The sequence below is a fragment of the Gadus macrocephalus genome, chromosome 22, assembly GCF_031168955.1.
Source record: "Gadus macrocephalus chromosome 22, ASM3116895v1".
NCBI classification, from domain to species: domain Eukaryota; kingdom Metazoa; phylum Chordata; class Actinopteri; order Gadiformes; family Gadidae; genus Gadus; species Gadus macrocephalus.
In genome coordinates, this window is record NC_082403.1 from 4,328,401 (window position 1) to 4,340,473 (window position 12,073).

At 52.6% G+C, this 12,073-nt stretch overlaps 1 protein-coding gene across 3 annotated transcripts in view; it reads left to right on the forward strand.

Moving 5' to 3' along the window:
• Window positions 1–12,073, forward strand: part of hivep1 (HIVEP zinc finger 1) — a 41,512-nt gene that overhangs the window by 27,324 nt on the left and 2,115 nt on the right. For all 3 annotated transcript variants that reach the window (XM_060043515.1, XM_060043516.1, XM_060043517.1), the window contains 5 exons: window positions 691–6,518; window positions 6,657–6,790; window positions 7,085–7,260; window positions 8,551–8,652; window positions 10,846–11,402. In XM_060043515.1, the coding sequence (XP_059899498.1) occupies window positions 691–6,518; window positions 6,657–6,790; window positions 7,085–7,260; window positions 8,551–8,652; window positions 10,846–11,402 (6,797 nt within the window). The remainder of the gene's footprint in view (window positions 1–690; window positions 6,519–6,656; window positions 6,791–7,084; window positions 7,261–8,550; window positions 8,653–10,845; window positions 11,403–12,073) is intronic.

The following is a 12,073-nucleotide window of genomic DNA, read 5'->3' on the forward strand; positions in this document are numbered from 1 at the left end:
CTGTGTTCGCCTCGCTGTGGACATGTGGGTTTTCCTTTAGCTTTTATGATCGTAAGAGCAAAAGTGAAAGTATTTTGTAGTGACTTCTCTGTCATAGTGAACCAATTGGTCTTGAAAAGCAGAAGGAAAACTTATGAAAGGGAACCAGCATCTGGTATATGAGCAAAGTGCCAGGGGAAACACAACTTTATTTAAAAGTGAGCGTTTTGACATTGAACACAAGAGTTTGATTTCCGCGTCTGACTGAATTAATTTGGATTAACTTCAATCTCCTGTTCCAAGGTATAACGTTTGAAGTGCTGAAGGCACCGCATTATTTTCATTGCTTGTGTAACCGCATTGCATTTATTTCATTGATTATATAAGGCCTGGGCAATAAAACCAAACAAAATTACTTCATTTGTTTATTGTACGGTTATGCAAGTGGCACCATGCAGTTAGTTTAGTAGAAACAAGAATGTATTTATTATTTATATATTCTTTTGTGTGGGTGTTTCTATCAAAAGCACGTGTGCTTTTTTTGAAAAACAAAAAGGTTTTCTGCCAGCTTATTTCCATTTTTATTTTTTCATTCAGGAATCGAACGTAATGTTTATTGTGTTTCTTTTGTACCAAAAAAAGGTTAGCATGTCATGGCCCTTTGTGAGTTCCTCGCTCACCTTCCTGTTTCCTCTCGTTTGTTGTCCTCAGGGATATCTGGGAGCAGTCGAAGAAATGCAGACAACATCAAAGGCCTGAAGAGGAAGAAAATAGTGGCAGAGAACCAGCTGAAGAAAATCCCCAAGTCTCCCGTGAAGAAGCCCCTGCAGTCCAAGAAACCGGATCAGCCTCCAGGACAGCCCTCCGAGACAGCAACCGTCTCCTGCCCTGCAGAACCGGAGAGCCCGTCGCAAACCACCCCAAGGTCACCTAGTGTCAACAGAGACCCCAAGTATGCCCAGCAAGCCCCATCAGCATCTCCCGCGGAAGGAACATCTTCCCCCGACCATGAAGAGCTGAAGCCGCCGGAAACATCCTCTTCGCGGCCGCCGCCACTGCCGCCGCCGTCGACGCCAGCGTCGACTTCCAGTCCCGGCAGAGAGGAACCTGCGACTGCAGCCGAGGCCTCCCAGCCCGAGTGCAGCAGGAGCGGTGACAGCAGTGACCCCAACTTCGAGGGGGGGTCTTACAACTCAAACGCTCCCCTCGAAGTGTTACTCAAGGCCATGGAGCAGGACTTCAGCACCCTAGTGGAGAGGAAGGGCTCCTTCCCAGTCCAAGCCACTGGGAGACCAGCCCAGACTGTCCCTGTCCAGCCCAGAACTGACGTTAGGACAGTGCCAACAAGCGTCAACTTTGGTCTTCAGAACCAAGCTTCCCATGTGCAGACGTATTATTTTGACACAAAAGGGAAGGTAATCGGCATCGCTTCTCCAATCGGGAGCAACGTGCCCACCTCGGGCCTTGTGACCCAACTGCAGTCTACGCATCAAACCACACCCCACTTCCTAGCCTCCAGCAAGGAGAAACAGGGCTTGCAATTTAGCTTCCACACTGGTACCTCCACCGCCATCACCCACGCCCCCGTTCCTTCAGGGTGTAAGGCCATGCCGCAAAGCCAGCCCCCGGTGGTTCACACGTGCCAGTCCATCACAGCCAGCGTTCCCAGCACAATCCAAGTCCCAGTGACGCCTGGCTGCAACCCGGTCCAAATGGCCACGGTGGTGAACTTAAATGCCGACCAGGCAGCTAAGGATCTGAAGCCAAAGAAGCAGGGGAAGTACGTGTGCGAGTACTGCAGTCGGGCGTGTGCCAAGCCCAGCGTGCTGCTCAAACACATCCGATCGCACACGGGCGAGAGACCGTACCCGTGCGACACGTGCGGCTTCTCGTTCAAGACCAAGAGCAACTTGTACAAGCACAGGAAGTCCCGCGCGCACGCCATCAAACTCGGACTCGTCGCCCGATCCGAATCCGGCGGTGGCAGTGGGTCGCTCTCCCAGGAATCTGACCGAGCAGACGGGACGCACTCGGAGGCCGAGGAGAGCGGGGACAGCGATGGAGAGAGTAGCACTGCGGACCAAGACCCTGACTCCTCCCAAAGCAGTGTTACGGCGCTATCTGAAGCCAGCTTGTACAGCGCAGGAACCACGCATGCCGGCCTCTGTGGAGAGGGAGACCTATCTGGAAGTGTCACAGAGTTGGTCAAACCAGCCTCCGGTCACGGTGGCTATGAGCCAAAGTTGCCGGCAGCTCTTCCAAAGGTGGTTGTTTACCCGGTGAATGTCTCCCCTCTGAGGGCTGACAGCCCGAGGGTTACCGATCCAGCCCCAGAGCAAGCGGCTGCACAGCGGCAGAGAGAGTTCCAGACGGCCAATCATAGGTCCAGCCTCACCATTCTGTCTTCTTTGAAAGAGGTGGACTGCAGTAATGCCTCGCTGGACCGAGTGAGCGAGGACGAAGACCAGCACTGCAAGTCCCCTCTCTTCGGGGGCCACGCTCAGCTTCAGAGGCAACAGGCTACGGACTTCTCTCAGCAGCAGCAGGCCAAGTGCCTGCTCAGTCCACGCAGCTTAGGAAGCACAGACTCTGGCTACTTCTCACGCTCTGAAAGCGCAGACCAGGCGATGAGTCCACCGACTGCAATTGTAAAGATAACCCCTCCGGCGGAAACGGACGTCTCAAAGATCGCCGTTTCGAATGTCTCCCCTGTGGTAGCCCCGGTGATTTACGTCCCAGAGGAGAAGAAACAACCCTCGGGGGGTCACATGATGCGACCGCCTCTGGAAACCAAGGCACTCTCTTTAGAGGAGCGGATCTCAAAGTTGATATCGGACAACGAGGCGGTGGTGGATAACAAGCAGCTGGACAGCGTCAAACCGAGAAGGACTTCTCTCTCCAGGAGAGGAAGCATAGACTCGCCAAAGTCATACATTTACAAAGACTCTTTTCAATTTGACCTTAATCCCATCGGAAGAAGGTCAAGTTCCAGCTCTGATATTCCCAAATCTCCTTTCACCCCCACAGATAAATCAAAGCCAGTATTTCTTCTTTCGGTCCCTTCTCAATACCCGCCAATGGATTGCTTACCAATCACCAGGAGTAACTCCATGCCAACGACACCAGGAAACTCTGGACTTCCAATGAATGTTGCCCCACAGCCCTACCCCTTGCGATTCTGCCAGTCGTTTGATGACAAGATTGGTTCTTTGAACGATGATGTATTTTCCTCGGCCCCTTCTACCCCCAACCCTGCTATTCATTCCCGCACTTTAGTCAGGCAAGTGGCCATCGAGGATTTCACCACACACGAAAAGCACAGTATTCCCACGGTTCGTTCGATGGACGAAGGCTACCATGGCTCCAATGTATCCACGGAGCTGACGCAACGAAGCAGGTCTTTCGAGCATGGTCAGGACAAGAGCAGAAGGCCCATGCAGACGAAGGGCACCATGTATGAGTGTGAGACTTGTCGGAATCGGTACAGAAAGCTTGAGAATTTTGAAAATCACAAGAAGTTCTACTGCTCTGAGCTTCATGGTCCGAAAAACAAGCCAGTCATCGTTAAAGAAAGTGATCCAGATGTCTTCCAGGTCACCGTAGTGCAGCCCCCGGTCCAGAGGGTATCAGGACTTCCAGGTGTTCTGGACCAGCAGACCTCGATTAGAAAGAGAAGGAAAATGAAGAGCGTCGGAGATGACGACGACCAATCACCGACAGACGTTATTCCTCCGTGTTCTGTCAGCTTCGATTCGTGCCAGTTGACGTCCGCCGGGGCCGGCCAGACGTTTTCTCATTCTCGCTCGGTCGCAGTGGACACACAGCCCAAAGGCCACCAAGCACAACTACCTCAGATCCAGCTCGTAGCAAGAGGTATAGACCCCTCTGACTCCAGGTTGTCACCAATCAGAGAGGCCCAGATCAGCACTTCTGCTAAAGAGAGAGGAGACCTGCAGAGACAAGGCAGTGGAACCTCGGTCATCAGACACACCAACTCACTGAGTCGACCGAATTCATTCGAGACATCCGAATCGTTTGACAGGACAGGATCACCTGTTGACATCAAACATGTCCAAAGCAAGACCAAACCAGAAGCAGAGAATGTGTCAGTTGATGGCTACCAGGAAAAAATGTCAAAGACTGTTGACTATGGAAAACAGGGACAAAACAGTGCTGACGACCCCGTAACTGTTTCTGTCGAGAGCACTACCCCTGTGCACCAGTCTCGCCTGGTCCGTCAAAACAACATCCAGGTGCCGGAGATCCTTGTCACAGAGGAGCCTGACCGAGAACACGACACGCAGGCCACTGAGCCGACGGAAAAGCCAGCAGAATCCTTCAACTGGCCCCCGAGAAGTGAAAGCCTATCCAAGGTACCAGCGGAAAAACTCCCACCTAAAAAGAAGCGAATTCGGCTGGCTCAGATGGAGCAGTCCTCAGGAGAATCCAGTTACGAGTCCAGCCTTTCCAGGAGCCTCAGCAGGGACAGCAGTCTCTCACGCTGCTCCAGTATCTCGGCCTCTTTCGACAGAGAAGAAGCCGCCAGATCTGAAAGCCCTTCCCGGGGCGAGTGCGTCACTGTTGTCCAAGAACCACCTGGGCTGTCAGCAGCCTTCAACACCCTAGGGGTGCCTGGTGTCATGAGGCGGGCTGCCTCCGAACAGATCAGCTGTACTCAGCCCTCGGTGGAGATCTCATGCGACTACCGTAGCAAGTCCTTTGATTGTGCCAATGTGTCTCCCAGGAGGTCCTTGTCTCCAGCCGCGAGATGTATACAGGGCTCTCAGGTTCCCCAGGTGCCACTGATTGAAAGGCGGAGGGGCCCGCTCGTTCGGCAGATGTCTTTAAAGATCAATCCAGAGATTCCGCAACATCAAAGGAAGATGATTATCCCGCTGGAGAAGTTGGCTTTATCGAACACTAAACCTCTCATTCAACACAGAGCTCCAGATGCTAATATTGTCAACAAAGGTCATATTGCCCAACAATTTGTCGATACACCCATAACAATTACTGAGAAAATGGTGCAAAGTATTAATTTGGGTAGCCCGACTCAGCAGCCTCAGATATATGGTCTTCCCCACCCTTGGCATCAAACGTCCAGGGTTCAAACATGCCAAAAGTTACCACCTCCTCCGAGTCAGATTGTGGTAAGTCGTGAGAGTACCTTGCCTCAACCGTCTGAACCCGAGGAAAGGAAAAGCTTGGTGCCTAGGTACCAACTGCAGTGTTCTGCTCAGAAAGCATGCCAAACATTTTCATTTTCAAGCGCGCAGGGAAATCAGTTGACAATGCCTATTTTAACGATACCGCTCTCCAATCCGAACTTGAGTGTTTCAAAGTCTTCGGAGGTACACCAGAATGTCTACATGGCTCAGCATAAGCATCTCGGTCCTGAGATCAAGACACAGCAGGTCGTTCTACCCGGAGGACCGCAAAGGAACTCGTTCGGCCAGAGCCAACCGGTTTCTACTCCATTGCCACAGATTCTGATAACCCACGAACAAATGAACCCTGTCTCCTCTTTAGCCAAGCGAAACAGCCATCCGTCCGTTCAGAGCGTCGACAATGACCTCCACACGACGCCCATCGTCAACAGGGATCGGGCGCAAACGCAGACGGTCAGCAGCTCCCAGACCCCCCGTCCTGTCGAGAAGCCGACCTCTCTCGGCTCCCTGCACTGCACGCAGAAGCTGGCCTCGGTGACACTGTGCCCTCAGCAGGAGCCCACCGCCTCAAGCAAGCGAATGCTCTCCCCCGCCAACAGCCTGGACATCTACATGGAGAAGCACCAGAAGCGGGCAAAGGACGAACACGGCGTCGCCTGCCTCACCGACGGACGCTCGGTCAACTACCTGAACTCCAAGGTGGCCGACGTCACGCGACAGAGGAAGCTGACGCTCGTCCGTCAGGTGTGCACCACGGAGCCCGCGGACAGCCCCATCGAGACCGAGGCCCCGCCCCTCCCCGAAGGTAAAGCGGCGAGGGACTCCGAGGCCACTGACGTCTGCAAGCCCATGTCGCCGGACAGCACCGCGCCGGACAAGGACGCGGCCGTGGTCCCTCGGGATGCCACTAGTGCGTTCAGTCAGACCACCTCCATCACCAGCAATAACCTCTTGAAGCCCCAGGACAAGAGCGAGGAACAGAGGTGGACCCCGGCCAAGTCCCCCATCAGACCGTCCAGCTTCCACGGCAGCCAGGGGAAGCTGACCTTGTCGGCCTCCGCGGGCAACAGCAAGGACAGCCACCGCCTGTCCTTCCCCAGCCTGAAGACGGCCACCACCTTCACCTGGTGCTTCCTGATGAAGAGGAAGCCCCTCCACGTGCCCCAGACTGACCTGAAGACCTCCGCCTACGCTGCCTGGATGATCAGCCCCAAGAACCCCAACCCCCTGGGCCTGCCCACCAAGGTGGTCATGTCCCTGTTCGACTCCAAGCAGTGCTCCAAGAAGATGCTCTACACTTCGGCGATAAAGACCAGCGGAAAGACTGACATTGTGTCCTACTCGAGCCAGCTGAAGGATGTCATGTCCATGGTAAGGAAACAAACGTTGTTTGGTTATTGTTACATGCTGGTAAATGGATGGCTATTGAGGCACAAAACATTGAGGATGGCGTGGGTTTAAATATGCAAATACGCGGCAGGGTTAACCCCAAACTGTTTTGATGTGCAGCTGCTGTTGTCCCAGAAGACGAAGGCGGTGGAAAATGTGAGCAAGCCCCCGCCGGAGACCCAGGCCGGGGGAGAGGCGGAGAAGGACGTGGCAGCTAAAACCGAACCGAGAAGGGTTAAGATATTTGACGGCGGGTAAGAAAACAGACTCATACAATTCATTCATTGGTTTAATGCGATTTATTTGAGATGCAAATAAAGTAATTTTCAAATTAGATTATTCCATGATTGCTTTGTCGGTTTAACTGTCGATGTAGAACTCCAACCGAATTGCATATTTACTCCTTTGATAAATCAGCAAGTGTAACACTTCTTTATGACAGATCATAAAAAAGAAACTCAGGTGTACATGATCGCTATATTATTTGAAATCCAGCGCTAATTTCTCTCCCCCCCCCCCCCCCCCCCGCCGCCAATGTCGCCCCGCAGGTACAAGTCTAACGAGGAGTATGTGTACGTGCGCGGGCGCGGCCGGGGGAAGTACATCTGCGAGGAGTGTGGGATCCGCTGCAAGAAGCCCAGCATGCTGCGCAAACACATCCGCACGCACTCGGACGTGCGGCCGTACCACTGCATCCACTGCAACTTCTCCTTCAAGACCAAAGGTGGGACGCCGTTTGTTTTAACGTGTTGTTTTAACCCCACCAAGCCATGCCGGGCTCGCGTGTTGTGTTTGGTTCAGCCATTCACCCCTCCCTCCAGGTGTGTGTGTGTGTGTGTGTGTGTGTGTGTGTGTGTGTGTGTGTGTGTGTGTGTGTGTGTGTGTGTGTGTGTGTGTGTGTGTGTGCGTGTGTGCGTGTGTGCGTGTGTGCGTGTGTGTGCCCCTCAGGTGAAGAACTATTAGTCTTACTCGACTATTTTCCGATTTGTTATTTGAATTTAATTTTAGCAGACACTTTTATCCAAAGTGAATCCCAGTGAGGTTAGATACATGTCATTAAGGAGCAGGTAGGGGGTCTGACATATTGCTGAAAGGACCCTTTGATCTCTGGCCATTGCACAATCCGGCCCGCAATTGAGTGTTAATGATGACGATCATTTGGAATCCTATTGAAAACACGAATGTCTCAGAACATCGGGCTTCAATGTTCCATTTTTGTGTTCCGAACTCCAAACGAGCAAGTGGAGCTTCGACACGGACCCGTGCTTTCGAACGCGGCTGCAAACAAACGAGGGCGTCGTTCACAACATTAGTTTTGCAATCCAAACTATCGGTGACTCATATGTTCCTGCATGACGAATCCAATGTATTATGGATATGGTATGCACAACCTAAAGATAGATTTAACTCTTCACGTTCATTCCAGTAGAGAAAGAAGCCTTTTCACTGCTGCGGCTGTGTTCCTTCCCCTACCTACATCTCTGTTTGATTCTCCATCCCACCGCCCGAGCAGCTATGATTCACCGCTCCTTGTTGAACTTCCTTCCCACGCGGCGCTGCAAAAGCGCCACAGCCCACGTTCCTTTCAAAAATGTCTTCACCGGATACTTGCACATTGCACACCGCCTGCCTGCCGAGAGACAGAGACAGAGAGAGGAGGAGAACGGTCTCTTATATAAACCCACTTTCTGCATCTGTCAGGTCTCCGCCCACTTAAAAGACCGAGTTGGATGAAACTATGCAGGCCTTTTTAAACGGGTTGATACCCTTTCCCCCCCCCGTGTCACCCCGATGCCTCGCTCATCATACCCCGACCGCTAACCGGACCACTAACACCCTGAACCCTCAAACTGAACTAACTCTAACAAACTCTAACACACCGGACATTTTTGCATATAGATTAGCAACAATAAAAAAATGGCAAAACAAATAAAAGGGATGATAGTTCAGCTGAACAATACAAACTGTCGATAGCTTGCTTGGTTTAACACCCTCTTCTTCCCTCTCCTTCCAGGGAACCTGACCAAGCACATGAAGTCCAAAGCCCACAGCAAGAAGTGCCTGGAGATCGGAGTGCCGGTGGGCCTCATCGACGACCAGGACGCAGAGGACTCGGGTACGTTGGCCAAACAGCCTCTTCCTCATCGGCCCCAGGAGGTAGAGCGGGTCGACTGGCAATCGGAGGGTTGCTAGTTCAATCCCCCATCCTTCTGGCTTGGTGTCGAGGTGTCCCTGAGCGAGACACAAAACCCCAACCGCTCCGGCCTACAACGAGAAGTGTGAACGGGGTGAATGTCGGGCAGTAACTGTAAAGCGCTTTGAGTGGCCACCGGTTAGAAAAGGCGCGATATAAATGCAGAACATTCGCGAATCCTTCCTGGAGCTGACACCAAAACATGGTTGCTCATTCTTCTGCGTTGTGTTGTGCAAATCGATCTGGTCATCAGCAACACAAAAACAGTCCTAAAGTCTTTTGGCCGTCGGGTTGCTAACAAGACTTTAGACAATGTATGTGTGCGGCATGTGAGAGCTTACCCGACATTTCCACCCCGTGGAGTGGAACACCGGGAGCTTCGTTAAACAGCCCGCCGTTAATGAGCCCAGGAATGGACCCGGGCTGGCGGCTCGCTCGCAGATCAATAGCTCTGCCAGCGTCTAATTAGAGATTCTAAATCAGGCCTCCCTTCCCCGTTAACTCAGCACACATGTGGGCGACGCGCGCTGCGTTTAGAAACAGGAAATTGCTGCGTCTAAATTTAGCAGCGCGAGAGAGGGAGAGAGACGGAGAGAGAGAGAGATTGAAAGAGGGAGCGAGATGGAGAGAGAGAGAGAAAGGGATTGAAAGAGGTAGCAAGGGAGAGAGAAAGAGAGAGAGAGATTGAAAGAGGGAGCGATGGAGAGAGAGAGAGAGAGAGAGAGGGACAGATGGAGAGAGAGAGAGAGGGAGTGAGGGAGAGATGGAGAGAAAGAGAGAGAGGCTGAGAGATGATTGATGGAGAGAGAGGGGAAAGCCTTAAAGCTGATGCTAGACTCTAGCAACGTATTGTTTTCTCTTCTCTGGCTGTGATCGGGCTTCAGGGAGATGGGGGTGGAGGGGGGGAGGGGTGTGACAGAACCAGAGCAGAACTCCTGAAACGCCACATTATGTCACTTAATAGTACCCCTCAGGGAGGGGGGGGGCTCTCTTCCTCTTCCTCATCCTCCTCGTCTGTGGGAAACATGATTGGAATGAGGAGGGGTCCAGTGGTACCCAGAGGCTTGTTGTTTACTCACCCAAACTGGGTACTAGATGGCCGTTGAGAAAACGTTTTTATTTACCAAATCATTGAAGACTAATGAGCTTTTAGTACCCGATTCAGCTGCATTGAAGATGCACAGGGCATTATTTCACTTTTATTAACCAAATCGGCTTAGATTGAATACATATGCGGGTCATTAATGAGGAGGTGGGGGCCAGGGCTTCTTGCTTCAGGAGGATGTCTCACAGGTAGAATGAGGACATTCAGGGTTCGAACACACAACCTTTTAGCTGGGAGTTGACCCGGCCTGACCACCAGTGTTTATCAACCTGTGGTATGGGTACCACCGGTGGTACACGAGGGAATTACAGGTGGTGCATTGGATTTGATTTGATTGAAACGGTTGAAAAATAGATCAAATATATAGATCGCTTGTGAGTAATTAACACGCGCAAAGCATTGACCAATCGCAACAGAGTGGGCGTGCACTGCTGACCAATCACGGCAGGCGGGGCTACTCGGGAGGGGGACCTTAAAGTGACATGAAACAAAAGTTTTTGAAAGATGCTGAAATTGGTTTTGCAGGGTTTTGTGTGAGAATAATAAGGGTTAGATAAACACACAGGCATGTAACCCTATTCAAGTCGTACCCCTGAATGAAATCATAAACCCTAAAAAGCATGAGATGGGATCTTTAAAGGTTGGATCAGCAATTCTAGGCCAAAACATAAATGATCACATTCATCTGATCGTTCCTCACGATCCGCTAGATCCGCTAGCTTAAAAAAAAAAAACGTCTCTCCTATGCTCCGAGATCGTACACAAAAACAAATGGTGCTACCAACCACCCAAAACCAAAATAAACAGTCCTCCAACCAATCACAGACAAGGGGGTGGGTGTTGTGGGGGTTTTGCTCTGCCGGTCGTGATCGTTTCTTCCTGGATGCACGAAACGCGGAGGGGCGGGGCGAGCTGGCTCTGTGGGTCTGGGGTCGCGCTTCACACACTGACAGAAGTGACGCCCCCCCCCCCCCCCGACCTTCAAGAAACGTTCTCTCCCGTTCCTCCAGCGGGCGACCGCGGCCACGCCGGCAGCTCGGACCGCCAGGACTCGGACGCCGACGACTCGGACGGCGCCGACGACGAGGACAACGACGAAGAGGAGGAGGAGGAGGAGGAGGAGTCGGAGGGCCTGTCCACCAACCCCTCGGTCTGCGCCAGCCCCCAGCACCTTCCCCCGGGGCCGGCCGAGATCCCCCCCAGCGCCCTGCTGGCCCAGATGTCCATCAGCTCCATGCGCTTCCCCTCCGCCGCCGCCGGCCCCCCGCCCCCAGCCCCGGACCCCCCCGTCGCGGACTGCTACTCCGAGTCGTCGGTGGCCATGATGAGCCCCGTCTCGCTGTACAAGCAGATGTCCATCTCGGGGTCCTGCTCCAGCCCGGGGCCCTTCCCCCTGTCCCCGCCGGCCCTGGGGGGGCCCCTGGGGGACCACCACCACGCGTCGGACACGGACTCGGTCCACATGATGAGCCCCGTGTCGCCCTGCCGGCAGATGTCCATCGACTACCCCGACTTCGAGGTGCCGCCCAGCCCGCCGGTACAGAGCCAGGGGTCCAAGCTCAGCCAGGTGAGACCCCCGCTGTCTGTCTGTCTGTCTGTCTGTCTGTCTGTCTGTCTGTCTGTCTGTCTGTCTGTCTGTCTGTCTGTCTGTCTGTCTGTCTCTATCTCTGTCTGTCTCTATCTCTGTCTGTCTGTCTGTCTGTCTGTCTGTCTGTCTGTCTGTCTGTCTGTCTGTCTGTCTGTCTGTCTGTCTGTCTGTCTCTATCTCTGTCTGTCTGTCTGTCTGTCTGTCTGTCTGTCTGTCTGTCTGTCTGTCTCTGTCTGTCTGTCTGTCTGTCTGTCTGTCTGTCTGTCTGTCTGTCTGTCTGTCTGTCTGTCTGTCTGTCTGTCTGTCTGTCTGTCTGTCTCTATCTCTGTCTGTCTGTCTGTCTGTCTGTCTCTATCTCTGTCTGTCTGTCTCTATCTCTGTCTGTCTGTCTGTCTGTCTGTCTGTCTGTCTGTCTGTCTGTCTGTCTGTCTCTATCTCCGTCTGTCTGTCTGTCTGTCTGTCTGTCTGTCTGTCCCTGCTTCCTCTCTCCTTAGTCTCACATTTACAATGCTTTTATCCCAAGCAACTTCTAATAACAAAACGTACAAACCATAAAAATATCGTCCTTCTTTTCAAAAGAAAGACAAACAACGTTGTTGGTACGGAAAAGATGTTCATAGAAGCGTAGTGCCAAGCACTAACAATTGCTA